At 36.7% G+C, this 15,111-nt stretch overlaps 1 protein-coding gene across 1 annotated transcript in view; it reads left to right on the top strand.

Moving 5' to 3' along the window:
- Window positions 1-15,111, top strand: part of RSPO2 (R-spondin 2) — a 156,487-nt gene that overhangs the window by 69,744 nt on the left and 71,632 nt on the right. Inside the window, exon 3 of the mRNA XM_059165777.1 lies at window positions 13,603-13,791. Within this exon, the coding sequence (XP_059021760.1) occupies window positions 13,603-13,791 (189 nt within the window). The remainder of the gene's footprint in view (window positions 1-13,602; window positions 13,792-15,111) is intronic.

Raw genomic sequence — 15,111 nt, forward strand, 5'->3', positions numbered from 1 at the left:
TTTTTTTTAAAGTAGGCTCCATGCGCACTGTGGAACCCAATGTGGGGCTCAAACTCATGACCATAAGATCAAGACCTGAGCTGAAATTGAGCCAGATGCTTAACCAACTAAACCACCCAGATGCCCCATTAGATTTCTCTTTTTGAAAAATACCTTCTTAACACCTATTTTAATTTAGAAAAATTGGCTGCAAATCTAAACCTGTTTCCTTTCAAACTTAAAAAACAAAAACAAACAAAAAACAAAAACAACCTTCTTAAAGTCTTCAATTATATTTCTAGAGTCACAGTTTCTGTATTCTGCTGTTATAAACTCCATGGTAACATCATACTTCCTGTGTTCTCCACACAATTTTCCTTGAGTCCAAGTTAAGTCCTGAGTGGCTCCTTTTGTTATTTTTGCTGTTGGCTGAAAGATAAATTATGAATAAAATAAGCCAAGATTAATCAAAACTATTAAACATTTTTTTCCTTGCATTCCCCAACCCTGTGCATACATCTGGCACATACTTGACTTCATCTTTTTGGGATCTCCTCCTCCGGTGTGCAAACTTCTGCTTTCTCTTTAACACCCAGCTCCTATTATCACCTGTTTTTTAGCTCTTCCAGAATAAATTAATCTTCCCCTCTACCGACAAATACTTGGTGTCATGCAAATAAAATTCAATTTAAAAACCACAGCACCGGAGCACCTGGGTGGCTCAGTGGGTTAAAGCCTCTGCTTTCGGCTCAGGTCATAATCCCAGGGTCCTGGGATCAAGCCCCGCATTGGGCTGTCTGCTCAGCAGGGAGCCTGCTTCCTCCTCTTCCTCTCTGCCTGCCTCTCCACCTACTTGTGATCTCTCTCTCTCTCTGTCAAATGAATAAAAAACAAAACAAAACAAAACAAAACAAAACAGCACCTTCTTGAAGAGCTCATATTGAACAACTCTAGAATAAGATGAACATTAAATATGATAGTCCACTGAGTAAAATCCATGATTCCCTACTGATACAAACAAGCAGGGAAACAATTGTAGGAGAAGGGCAAGCTCCTCCTGACAAGTGAATATACCCTAATTGGTGGAGAAGGAATGATGGAGTTAGAGAATCACCTTTGAGAGCCCTCAGAATGAGAGTTGATTTAGGCAAGAATAAAACACTGGGGGGCACCTGGATGGCTCAGTGGGTTGGACCTCTGCCTTTGGCTCAGGTCATGATCTTGGGGTCCTGGGATTGAGCCCTGCATCAGGCTCTCTGCTTGGTAGGGAGGCTGCTTCTTTCCCCCCACCCCCCACCTGCCTCTCTACTTGTGATCTCTGTCAAATAAGTAAAATCGTCTTTAAAAAAAATTGATACCATAACTAGTATGTCGATTTGTGATAAAAAAAAAAACAGGATATTTATCCAAGTTATTGTATTTTTTCCAAAAATTAATATAGAAGGGAAAATAGCAACTTTGCAGTGTAGAAACCTGGGAGACATCATCTTAAGGCATCAAGGTTAATGTTGTGAGTAATACAACCAAATTCATCAGGTACCACTTGGCATGCACAAGAAAGGACATAACACCACTTCATACATTATCCCAAGACTGTGTGGCCAATCATGAGGGAGTATCAGACAAACCCAAATAAATATTCTATAATAACCTATTATTTTCCAAAATGCAAGCTCATGAAAGAGGAACTGTTCCAGATTAAAGGAGGCTAAAGAGATGAAAACTTAATGTATTGCATAAACTTGGATGGGATTCTATTCTAGGGGAAAAATAGATACAAAGGACATTATAGAATAATTGAGCATAGACTATGGATTAGAAAATAGTATTGTATTGATATGGCGGATACAAGACAATGTCTTTGCTTCTAGAAATACATACTGAATGCTGAGAAAATGTAGAGATAAAAGAGCATAATATCTGCTACTTGTACTCAAATGGTTCAGAAAATGTATATGCATATCTGTGTGTGTGTATATAGATATATAGATATACGTATAGCCTCAGACATGTCTGGAGCTATATGTATATCTATGTCTGTAAACACATACGCATATAGTTTTGCCATCTTGAGAGTGACCAAACATTCTTTACAGTTGTACATTAATAGGCAATTTGCTTTTGGCTTTCAAGGCCTGGAGTTTTGGAGAACTGTGGTCAGAGAGCAGTGGCACATGTTCTCCAGATCCATCTAGAACAGAAGTTTCTTTTCTGTGTCAGAATGTTAGTCCATATCTCTCCACTTTAGCACATCTTTAAAGTCTAGTTTTGATAATTTGAGTGGCATCCCCAGCCTTTATAATTACACAGGTATGCCTTCTCTGTTACTTCAAAGGCCCCCTGGCCAGGAGGGCATCTGTCTTCAAAGTCATTGAGGGGAGTGGCCCATTTGCAGGAAATTGTATGGTTTGGGTAGGTTTTTGTTTTTTGTTTTTTTTCCTTTGAACTTGTCAAGTAGAGATACCTATTGAAAAAGTGCTGGCCTTTTTCTGTATGCCCAAACAAATACTTTCCATTTGTAATTTTGAAGATCCTCTAACCTCTGCCAGAAGAAACCTGTAAATCAGTTTCCCTGTTATCCTTTTCATTGTATCAACAGTGTTCCTCTGAAATGTTTCTGTAGATGACATCTTAATTTTGTTGGTTTATGAGATTTAATATGTTCTTAGATATGTTAGGAAAGACTTAGTATAGTGCTCTTAGTGACTAATCATCAAAAGAAACTTTGGTTATTTTGCTGGAGCTAAAAACAGAGCAAAGGCACATTGAGCAATTGCAAGGGTATAGCCTAATTTGAAAGAACTCTGTTTCAATCATGCTATCATGCATTTTTTTTCTCCTAGGTGCTGTACATGTATCTCTTAATGGGGGAAAAAGCATGGCTTTTGAGAGAGCTGGATTCAGATTTGTCACTAACAAACTTTATGACCTTGAAAAGGTTTCTTAAACTCTCTGATCTATTTATTTGCTTTGATAAACATAAATTATGAGTAATAAGCATGACTTTCAAAAAGAATGAAAGCATTTAGCCTACAATTTATCATATACCGTTTTCTCTTTTTCCCCCCATTTTGACTTTCCTCTTTTTCGTTGCTTGCTTCTTGTTCTGAATAGACAGAACTTTCTTAGAATGAAAGACTGGTGAACCAGATAGATTTCAAACTGGGTCCAAGGTAAGGATTGCTGTGAGGCATGTTGACAAAGTATTTTAAAATAGACTGTTTTAAAATCTTAAATGCAGACAATTTAACAATTCAGGACCATATCTTGTGTAGGTCTGGAGATTAAGTAGTGAATCATTCAGATTTTTGTTCATGAATGTGATTTTTACCGAGAGTGACCTACATTGAATATAATAAAGCTTTCACTGTTTTTTTTTTCTTGCATCACAGTGAAGTCTTGAATAATTATTGCATAATGTTTGTCAACCCTAAGGGCTTGCTAGTGTGTTTTTCATTAATGCAACTTAAAAAAATTTTATTATCTTTGTTTGAAGAAACCTTTCTCCAGGACAGTGTAGCTAATAGTGTTCATTATCAAATTTAAAACACAGTGGTATGACCCATGGAAGTTTCCACATCTAAAACACATGGAGTCTTTAATCTGGTTAGTTATGACACAGATTCTTCTTGAGGGCTGTGTTTATGACACCAAATGAACCATCCAGTTTGCTTTCCAATTATTGTTTTAAATTAAAAGTGGCATAAGCAGAAGTTACCAAACTAGTTTCTATTCTAGGATGCAGATAGTCTATGAGGGATTAGTCATATACGATGAGAATGGGAACATATATTGAATAGACTTCATCCTACCTCTCCTCCCCTTTTTAAAAACAATTTAATTTATGTATAGTCAGAGTGGGGGAGATTTATCTACAAGCAATTAGGTCAGATACCATGGCACTTACAGAACTTACGAAGCATGCAAAACTATTTTGAAATAGTGTTAGTATAAGATATACTTAAGTACTTTATGGAATAAAATTCTGGCTCTGTTTGTGAGCAGTTTGTTTTTCTCTATTTAAATAATTGGATTATCTTCTTATGTAAACATGGAACCCTGTAAGAGTGGTGGTTTCACAATCTTCATAAATGTATATAGTTAGATCTCTTGTTGGGTTACCATTAGCACCAACAGTCTGTCAACATTTCCATGGAGTTGCTTAAGTATGTCATGAAACCCTAAGCCAACACTTGGCATGAGTAATCTGTGCTACACAGCAGTTTTTAGCTTATAGGATTGCACACATTCTAACTTCAAGCTTGCTTTTCTTTTAGCCTGAGAATCATTTTATAGAGTATTTTTTTTTTTTTTTGTCCTCTCACAGATTCAAGCAGGTGGCTTACTTTATACAACATATGACTCTTCGCTTGTTTCAAAAACATCATGTATCTTTCAAAAAATGAGCAATCTCAAGCCATCTTCCATTTTTTTTCTCTGATTTTATCAACTCATTTAAGTTCTTGGTGTTAGCAGTAGGAGAAGCTGAAGAGCACGGGATTCTGGTGGCAGTATCTGTCCACTGTGGTAACTGAGTTTTGTGATGAGTATCTTCTGCGCCTTAATTGTACAATACCCCCCCCCATTATCTGTCAGAATTACCATCTAGTATAGGGATATGCATTATGATTTTTGCGTCAGAGTTTTAGGGGGTGAAAAGGAATAGTTCTTTTTTTAAGATTTTATTTATTTGAGAGAGAGAGAGAGCACACAAGCAGGGGGAGAGGAAGAGGGAAAGGGAGAAGCAGGCTCCCTGTGAGCCAGCTGGGAGCTCCATGTTGGGCTTAATCCCAGGACCCGGAGATCATGACCTGAGCTGAAGGTGACACCCAACCATCTGAGCCACCCAGATTCCCCAGAAAGGGATAATTCTTATAGGCTTGGCTTCAATTATGGGAAAAATTTCATTTGGGGAATTGCATATGCTAAATCAAGGGCTTATGATTTTTTTTTTTTTTAATCCAGGTCTATATATACATATAGCTGCTCCCCCCACCCCATATGTATAACTTGTCTTTTTACTTAGGGTATTCATGACCATTTTGGAAACATGTTTTTGGAGAATTTTTAAATTCTATTTAATTCTTTTGGAATTTTTCTGTTCTACCTGAGTAGCTCACTCCTCCACTTTTGGGCAGGCTGTTTTAACTGCTAGTGATGTCTGTGGCTTATGAAGTTCCAGATCGGTTTGTTGTGCTCTCAAACACACCCAGGTAAGGCTCCATGTGTTTTGCAATGGTGTCTTGGTTCATCATCTTTCCTTGACCCACATTTACTGACTGTTCTGGGCTTCCCTGTGACATCTTAGTTGTCCCATTTAAAGCCTGCATGACACATACCTCATTGGGGCTTTCTCCTTCCCTGCTCCATTGGGGTGGGGGGAGGAGATTCCTGCCCAGTGAACCACACTATGGCCACAGTTAGCTGTGGGAGTCAATGTACTTCTGAGGTTCCAATTTATGAGGATTGTGGCTCCAGTGGCACTGGCGAGTAATGAGATTATAACTGTGGTCATTTTCTTCATGTTTTCCAAGTTATTAGCACTTTATGTGTTAATATAAATCTGTGACTCCATTTAGCTCTCTCCCTCTATATTTTAAAGTCTCCTGGTGGCCTTGAGTTTTGGTACAGTGAGATACGTACTTTTTTTTGATATTTTATTTTTTTTTAATTTTTAATTTAATTAATTAATTAATTAATTAATTTTTTATAGACATATATTTTTATCCCCAGGGGCACAGGTCTGTGAATCGCCAGGTTTACACACTTCACAGCACTCACCAAAGCACATACCCTCCCCAATGTCTATAACCCCACCCTCCTTCTCCCAACCCCCCTCCCCCCAGCAACCCTCAGTTTGTTTAGTGAGATTAAGAGTCACTTATGGTTTGTCTCCCTCCCAATCCCATCTTGTTTCATTGATTCTTCTCCTACCCACTTAAGCCCCCATGTTGCATCACCACTTCCTCATATCAGGGAGATCATATGATAGTTGTCTTTCTCTGCTTGACTTATTTCGCTAAGCATGATACGCTCTAGTTCCATCCATGTTGTCGCAAATGGCAAGATTTCATTTCTTTTGATGGCTGCATAGTATTCCATTGTGTATATATACCACATCTTCGTGATCCATTCATCTGTTGATGGACATCTAGGTTCTTTCCATAGTTTGGCTATTGTGGACATTGCTGCTATAAACATTTGGGTGCACGTGTCCCTTTGGATCACTACGTTTGTATCTTTAGGGTAAATACCCAGTAGTGCAATTGCTGGGTCATAGGGCAGTTCTATTTTCAACATTTTGAGGAACCTTCATGCTGTTTTCCAGAGTGGTTGCACCAGCTTGCATTCCCACCAACAGTGTAGGAGGGTTCCCCTTTCTCCGCATCCTCGCCAGCATCTGTCATTTCCTGACTTGTTGATTTTAGCCATTCTGACTGGTGTGAGGTGATATCTCATTGTGGTTTTGATTTGTATTTCCCTGATGCCGAGTGACATGGAGCACTTTTTCATGTGGAGATACGTACTTTTGTAAGAGAAACAAGATTATCTCATTAACATCATTAAAATACTTGTCTCTAAAGGCGATTTCCATATTTGGGTGTGGCCTTATAAATTTTTAGAAATATTATTTTCCCAAGAATTACTGGTAGAGATAAAATCCTAGTGAGTGTTTCATCTTAATTATCCTATTTTAGGTGGGTAAAATGGAATTATTAATTATCAAATAATTATCAAACTTTTAGGTAGCCAATTAATATGGATTTCCCAAAGCTAGTAGTTCAGGAAGTTCATTTTTTAAGCCTTTTACTTAAAAATTTTGTTATCTATTGAAGAACTCATAAGAGACACAGATATTCTGAGAAATATGGTTTAATTCTAGAAATTATAGAATTTTGGGATTTTGGGTAGAAGTTTGCCTTTTATTCTCAAATTATTTTCTAGAATAAATTCATGTTAAGTGGACATTTTAGAAATTTATCTCTGTCCAAGCTTTATTCACATTGTTAATTCTAACATGTTTTCTTTCCAAGGCATGAGAACTATAATCATCTAGAGTATTAAAATTACTTGTCTTTACATCAAAGATCAGATTACATGTTCCATGATGTTATTTTCTATGAATATTCACAACTTACCATAAAACGAAGTACCCTGAGATAGTCCTTTTTCATCTTGGTGAAATCTTCTGTAACTCCTAAATTCATGACCTTGAGTGCTTAGTTGGATTTGAGCTTGGTATAGTACCCATGATTAAAGGATTTTTCTCCTAATGCTGCCAAGCCTTCAGTGGGAGAATCTATGCCCAGCTAGATCTGTATACAATACAACAGGGCAGGTTTCTCATTATTGGTGCCATAAGTTTGATCAATGAAGTTGAGAGTAATTTTTTATCTTTAGAAATCTTTTGAACTCTTAACCATCAAATATGGAGTGAGACTAGGGAGCCAACAGTCCATTGTTCAGTCCCATTATTTTAGAATTCAAAATTTGTACCTTTTGTCAGGAATGGATGCCTTCATCAAGAAGGAATTTAGATTTCTTCTTGCTTGGCAAGGGCTAAATCCTGAAACAGGGGAACACTTTTTAAAAGTGTTAGGACAATATTAGAAACAGATGGGCATTCAACACCTACATAAAAGGCACTATGGGATAAAATGTGATTAACTGGATTTAATTTAACAAAAGATCAAACTTACAATACCAGGATTCATAAAAGACCTTGCTATTTAAGAGGAACACAAATAACTAGAATTAAGAAATAATATTTATGCTGTTTGTAATCTCTTTATATACTTGTTAGTAATATAGGTATTCTTACTTGGGTTCTGCCTGATAATTTTTCTTGTTCTCTATATCCACTTGTTCCTTTCTGTGTCAAGGAGGTATGTGTAGATTTGTGTTGATACTACTGCCAACACCTTCTTGAAGATTTTTAATGTTTTATGTGCTATATTTAATCTTTAGAATTTTGGGTGGGTCTAGATTTAGAAAAAGTGTTTTGGTTGGAATGATGAGCCTCTGGATCTCAGCAGGCTTTAGAGTTGGAAAAGTTGAAGCTTACAGAGAGAGCAAATAAACATGGTCATCAAAGCTGGGAATTAAGATCTGTTTATTCACCTGCACACTTGAATTAAAACTCATAGCAATAGGCAGAGCCATTTAACTTATTAAGATCCTAACCAAATAAATTACTATGGTCATGTTTAAAAGTCCATTTTTGCCTGGCTGTAGATACTGAGCTTGGAATAGTCATCATATAATGGATGAAGAAGTTCGTGTTAAATCAAGTTATTGATTTACAACTTAGCACTAGAATAGTTGACACTGGACAGTGGTTAATTAAAAGTCTACTTGAGATTTAGGACATGAAGCTTCACATTGCAAAAAATTACATGTGCTCTTGTCTTTCAGTGTTGACAAGAATTATTAATGGCTAGAGAAGTTTGGGGGATGGGAAGAGCATTTAGTTTGGATGTGGCTCCCATCATTTTTGCTTTAAGAGAATTCTTCATTTCTAGGGTTATAAAGATATCTGATGTGGACTAAGATAAGTATTCCGATTCATTTCCATTAAGCCAGTCAAGGTTCATGTAAATAAGACCTAGCTTTTAATGATTTTAAGAAAACCTTAAAACAAATGTGGAGCATAATTTGTTGACTCTGAAATCTTCCTGGTCAAGATGAAAGTTAGCTTCTGATACATAAAAACAAAACAAAAAGTCTTTAACTTATGTTGATCCTCTTAGTTCTGTAATTCTCTTTTCTTCATACCTGTGACCACACGGTGTGATTTATGGTGTTAAAGAACTCTTGGTTTAACTTTGGAACTAAAACATAGCGTCAGCTTTTGCTTATGATGACAGACTGCCTTTTTAAACCATTCTGCTATGTATGTAATTCTTCCAGATTCTGTCTTTACTGATGAAGCTAATTTGGGATTTGGATAACCTCGATAGAATTCTTCAAATCTATAGTTAAATTGAAGGGCAGAAGGCAGCCAGCCGACCCTTCATGGACCTGCTGCAGGGAGTGCTGCCCTGTGGGGCTCCCATGGGTGCAGCCCCAGCCAACAACCTCTGCCCTCACCTTTGCCCCTGGTTGCTCCTCTTTAAGACTTGCTCTTTCATGAGAGACATCAGTTGCTTCCCAAGTATTACACCAGAGGGTCTTTGTGCTTAAGGAGGGTTGTGCTCTTAGATAACCCTGAATATATTAAAAAGAGTTTTCCCTAGTCCCTGTTCCTCCATGTCAAAGCCATTTTGTCCATCCTACAGCTTCCAAGGACTCCAGCTCTTTTCCTCTCACCCAGGTCTTTGCATCCTACCCACCCTCTTTCCAATTTTTACCCCTTTTTTACAACAGAGAAGTTGAGCTGGATCCCAGTTTTTGAAACTTACCTATTCCTTACATCCTGCTCAGGACACCAAAAATAATGGCAGCATAGAATCTCTTTAGAAGGCAGCTGGGACAATTACAAATAGTATAGGCTTATTTTCATCAATAATGAAAATGCTTTATAAATCATTGTTATCGTGTCAGAATAAAGTGTAACCAAATTCCTACAATGAGCATAATCTCCGTAAAATCAACCCAACACCAGAGTGTGGAGTGAAAAAGAGAGGAGTGGGTAAGGTCTGGGGGCATCATAACCGCCTTAGTGAGGAAGTAATTTTTCATCTGTATTGATTCTTTCTTTCCTTCACAGATTCAGATTTTAGAAAATATGGTAGTAAATAAGGAACTGTTTGGGGAAGCATCAATAGGTTTGCAAGCAGGAGAATGTCCATGAAATGGATTCAGCAGGCAGGTAAAAACCATTGAACAGTTGATAGAACAGAGTCCTGGGATAGCCAGGAAGAAGTGGATCTTTTTTTTTTTAATATATTTTTTAAAAATATTTTTATTTATTTATTTGACAGACAGAGATCACAAGTAGGCAGAGAGGCAGAGGAGGAGGAGGAAGCAGGCTCCTTGCTGAGCACAGAGCCCGATGCAGGGCTTGAACTCAGGACCCTGGGATCATGTCCTGAGCCGAAAGCAGAGGCTTTAACCCACTGAACCACCCAGGTGCCCCCAAGAGGTGGATCTTAAAGACCAAATCAAAGAGCAGTCTTGGCTCTAATTCCTGGGTCTGAGTGCCTTGGCGGTTCTTTGTTTTACCTTTTGAAAGGAGCCAAACTCCTGTTTTGGGATCTCCCTACGAGAAAAGGTGTAAGATCCAAACTCCTGTTTTGGGATCTCCCTACGAGAAAAGGTGTAAGATCCAATCGGAGTTGTGGGTGGGAGCCCAGGAGAAGCAGGGAGAGCATCTTGTGGGACTAAAACCTATATAGATGTGCTACAGTAGCTGTAAATATATTGATGGTTGAATCATTGTAAGGAAAGTTGTGGTATACAGTGTTCTTTGTTGTGTAGCTACTAGTCTGAATACTTAGGGCTTGATACTGATTTTATATGCAGAAAAATTATATGTAGGGCGAATAGGATGTGGCCTCAAAGCTAAGTGTTTCAATAAATTGCTGAGTTTTCTATTCTCTAATTTCTTTCTTCTGTGGGTTAGCTTAATAAAATGAAGTCCATGTGACTTAATATATCTTGTTATAAGTAGACCAAGCAAGGTCATAAATATAACTAAAAGTTAAATGAGTTTTCATACTTTAGAAATTAAATTGGGATGTCAGATTATATCATTAATTTTATGCCAGGGCTGGAAACAGTATTTTCTTGAAATTACTCTTTTTATCATTAGATGTAGTAAACTCCATAAGGCTCATATATCTATTTTCAGATCCTGTTTCAACATTTACTTAGTATTATCCCACCTTGTACTTCCAGTGGATATTTCTGTTATTTCAAATGAAACACAAGCCATAAAAGTAAAGCATATCATATGGGTGAGCATCCAATATAATTTGTGGAATCTTTGAAAGATATGTAATTACAAGTAGCAATTACATTATCCTGAAGTTAGATATGGCCTTCCTACCTGTTTTTTTTTTTTTAATTCAAATACAATTTGCTTGTAAATTATGCAGATTACTTATTTTAAAAATGCATGGCTTGATAAGTTTTGTGAATATATATGTTGTATATCCAATATCTAGTCAAGGTTAGAGCATTTCTGTCACCTTCTAGAGTGGGTTAACTAGGGTCTGCACACCCTGCACCTGTTTCCGCTCATGTCCACTTGGAGCCTCAGAGTATGACCTTGTTTGAAAATAGGGGCTTTGCAAATGAAATTAAGGTAAGGATGGATAGGAGGATTAAGGTGAGCCCTAAATGCAAAGACCGTGTCTTTATGAGAGGCAGAAAGGGTACACAGAAATGCATAGAGAAAACAGAGTGAGATAGGAGATAGACTCCCACAAGGTAAGGAACACTTGGGGCCAGACAGAAGGTTTCTTCCCTAGGGCTGTCAGAGGACACATGGCTCTGCAGACACCTTGATTTCAGACTTCAGTCCACAAAACTGAGAGAATGAAATCCTGGTGTGTAAGCCCCCATGTTGTGGTAATTTGTTAAGGCAACAAATACACCTGCCAAAAATTCCTGCGTACCCTTTCCAGTCAGTCTCAAACCCTCAGAGGCATTTAATGTTCTAATTTCGGTCACCATAGATAAGCTTCACATGTCCTTGACATCGGTTAAATAGAATTAAACCAAGTGTGTGTGTGCGTGTGTGTGTGTCTGTGTCTGTCTGGTTTCCTTTGTTCAATATAATGTCTGTAAGTTTCACTCCTTTTCAGGTATGTGCCAGTAGTTTAATTCTTTTATCATTAAAATACGCCATAATTTATCTATTCTCTTGGTTACAGACATTTGGATGTTAACCTCCTCCTATTTTATACATTTACTACATCTGTGGTTGTCACGGGTTTAGAAGTGATACATTACTGTTTCTGTGGTTGCTACCGAGAATTTTAACAAGTACATGTAACTTAAGGAAGTTTCATCTATATTGGTCTTCCTCACTCAAAATGTAGAAACTTTGAATGCTTTTCCTTTGTTTTCCCTCCTTGAGTCTTCCATGTTACTGCTGTTAAATATAAAATATGTATTATTTTTAAATTTTGGAAATTGATTCTTAAAAACTGATAGCTTTTCATAGGCATACCAACATATTTCTCATATTTGATCACTGTTGCTTATTACATTCTACTTCTTTGAGTTCCATTTTATTTTCCCTGATATATACAGTTCATTCTTTTGGTGAGTGATGAATAATTTCCTTGCCCTTATTTTGACTGGAAATATCTTTATTTTGCCCTCTTTCTTTAACTATCGTTTAGTTACTTGTAGAATTATAGTTTGCAGGTAATATTCCCCATCTGACAGACATTATTTCTGATGAGATGTCTGCTAGAGATAAAAATTCCTTTCTAGATGATCTGTTTCTCTCTGGTTTGTCTTCATTCTTTAGTACAAATATGCTGTGTTCAGATGCAGACTTGTTTTTACTGATCTACACAGATCTCTGCAGTTTTCATCTAAAGAATTCATCTCTTTCTGATTATATCTCTATTATATCTTTTCTAATATTTCTTCGGATATTATGTCTTACTCATGCTAGTTTTTTGTTTTGTTTTGTTTTGTTTTGTTTTTACTCTGTAAAACTTAATAATCATATATTAAAACTTTTTCTTTTTACATGTTTCTTACCTTTCCACATTTTCATCTTTTTTGTGTTTGGTGTTACAGTTATTTAAACCTGTTTTCTAGTTAAATACCTTTCTTCTATTCAATTTTTCATAGATTGGGTTTTTTTTTTTCAGTTTTGGAATTTTCATTTCTTTCTAATTGCACAGTCATTAGGTGATACTGCCCCTCTTCCCTTGTGATTTCTAGTCCTTACTTTATCTCTTTTAAGTATTCTGAAGATAATCACTTTTAAGTCTCTTTCAGATTGTTCTATTATTTCTTTCTTTTTTTTTGGTGGGGGAAGGGAAAAGTTCTTCAATTTATTAAGGAACGTGTTCTATTATTTCTGACTCTTTAGGTGTGAGATCTCTCTCTCTAAGGCTGGTGATTCTTCCTCATGGAGGTTTGCTTGTCCCTGTGATTGTTTCATTTTGATGTGAAGGTGGCTTTCCATGTAAGTTCTAGGTCTCAGGATTGTAGAACATTTCTTTAGGGTAGTTTCATATTATTTTCTTTGTGGGTTTTCATGGATTGATGTTTTTATGTTAGAGTCTTGATTTAATGATTTGATTCTACGTTGATACTTTGAACTTGGATCTCATACTTGGATGTATTGCAAATTTGGGTTTCTTGTGTCTCATGGATTATGTTTTCTCTCTACCTGCTCAACAACGAGACCCAAGGGTCTGGTCTTCATATGCATATTTCTTGGTCTGGATTTAAGACCCTCCCATGCCGTCTGCCTCTGTCTGGTCTGACATCTTCGTGAGCCATTTAGTTTCAGCTCGAACTCTGACTTTCCTCTTTGTTTCTAAGTTTGGTTGTGTATGAACTTTTTTGGGGGGTGGAGTGGGGGAATATTTAGCATTTCAATGCAATTTGAGTAGGACAAAAGGCATTTGTTTTCTCACCATGTTATATTGACCTGACATCTTGATCATACTCCTATTTGAACATGTGTTTTGTGTTTTTCTCTTACAGCTAGTTATGTATCAAATCCCATTTGCAAGGGTTGTTTGTCTTGTTCCAAGGACAATGGGTGCAGCCGATGTCAACAGAAGTTGTTCTTCTTTCTTCGAAGAGAAGGCATGCGCCAGTATGGAGAGTGCCTGCATTCCTGTCCATCCGGGTACTATGGACACCGAGCCCCAGATATGAACAGATGTGCAAGTGAGTAGTTGATTTTTATCTATTATTTACTATTATCTACTATTATTTATCTATTTATTTATTATTTTATCTATTATTTTTATCTATTATTATTATTTATCTATTATTTTTATCTATTATTATAAATAATAATAATTATTTATTATTTTATCTATTATTATCTATTATTTATCTATTATTTTTATCTATTATTTATTATTTTTATCTATTATTTATTTTTATCTATTATTTTATCTATTATTTACTGTTTATACAACTTAGGGGAACTAAGTTTCAAATTTTGAGTGAAAAAAAGTTTTTTTTTAAATATACTACAGAAATAGTCTAAGCTTAAACTTCAGTGAGGTAGGATAAGAACATTTTTTTAAGAATATTTTATTTATTTATTTGACAGAGAGAGATCACAAGTAGGCAGAGAAGCAGGCAGAGTGAAAGGGAAGAAGCAGGCTCCCTGCCGAGCAGAGAGCCAATGTGGGGCTGGATCCCAGGACCCCGAGACCATGACCCGAGCCGAAGGTAGAGGCTCAACCCACTGAACCACCCAGGTGCCCCAGATAAGAACATTTTTATCTTTTGTCTAGAACTATATTGCACCCACACTTTTAGGGGCACCTGGGTGGCTCAGTAGGTTAAGCCTCTGCCTTTGGCTTGGGTCATGATCTCAGGGTCTTAGAATTGAGCCCCACATCGGGCTCTCTGCTCAGCAGGGAGACTTGCTTGCCCCTTCTCTCCGTCTGCCTCTCTGCCTACTTGTGATCTCTGTCTGTCAAATAAAATCTTTAAAAAACAAAAGTATATTGCACACATACTTTAAAAAAATATTATTTAAGTGTTTTTCACATAAAAAGTATCTCAAACACAAGCTTGTTAGCGAATTTTGTAAAGCCAAAATCCCCAAGGAATTTAAATATCTTTATATTGGGAACATTCTCGCTACTTCACTACAGTGTCTGTGGCCTCTTTTGCCTTATTTATTTTTTTTTAAATCTGAGTTTGTAATCCCTTGTTTAGTCTAATCTAGAACTTCATACATTCAGGGTTCTGTAAAGCACCATTACTAATAAAAGATGTAACTAAAATATTTAGTTTACCTTAGAGTGTTCGGAATTCGAAGTTTAACCACTACAAAAAAGATTAAGGAATAGCATTCTGTTCATAGGCATGCAGGGATGATTTTTAATCTTTTAATCTAAAAAATCACTTCTAGAATTATTCTCAACTTGTAGGTAAACAGTCGTAATTGGAGTTTAAAAAAAAAAAAAAGTGACATGCCATGAAACATCCCTTTCTTTAAGGAGCTTAAATGTTAGGGCATAGAGG

Source organism: Mustela lutreola, chromosome 3, assembly GCF_030435805.1.
Source record: "Mustela lutreola isolate mMusLut2 chromosome 3, mMusLut2.pri, whole genome shotgun sequence".
In the NCBI taxonomy this organism is placed as follows: domain Eukaryota; kingdom Metazoa; phylum Chordata; class Mammalia; order Carnivora; family Mustelidae; genus Mustela; species Mustela lutreola.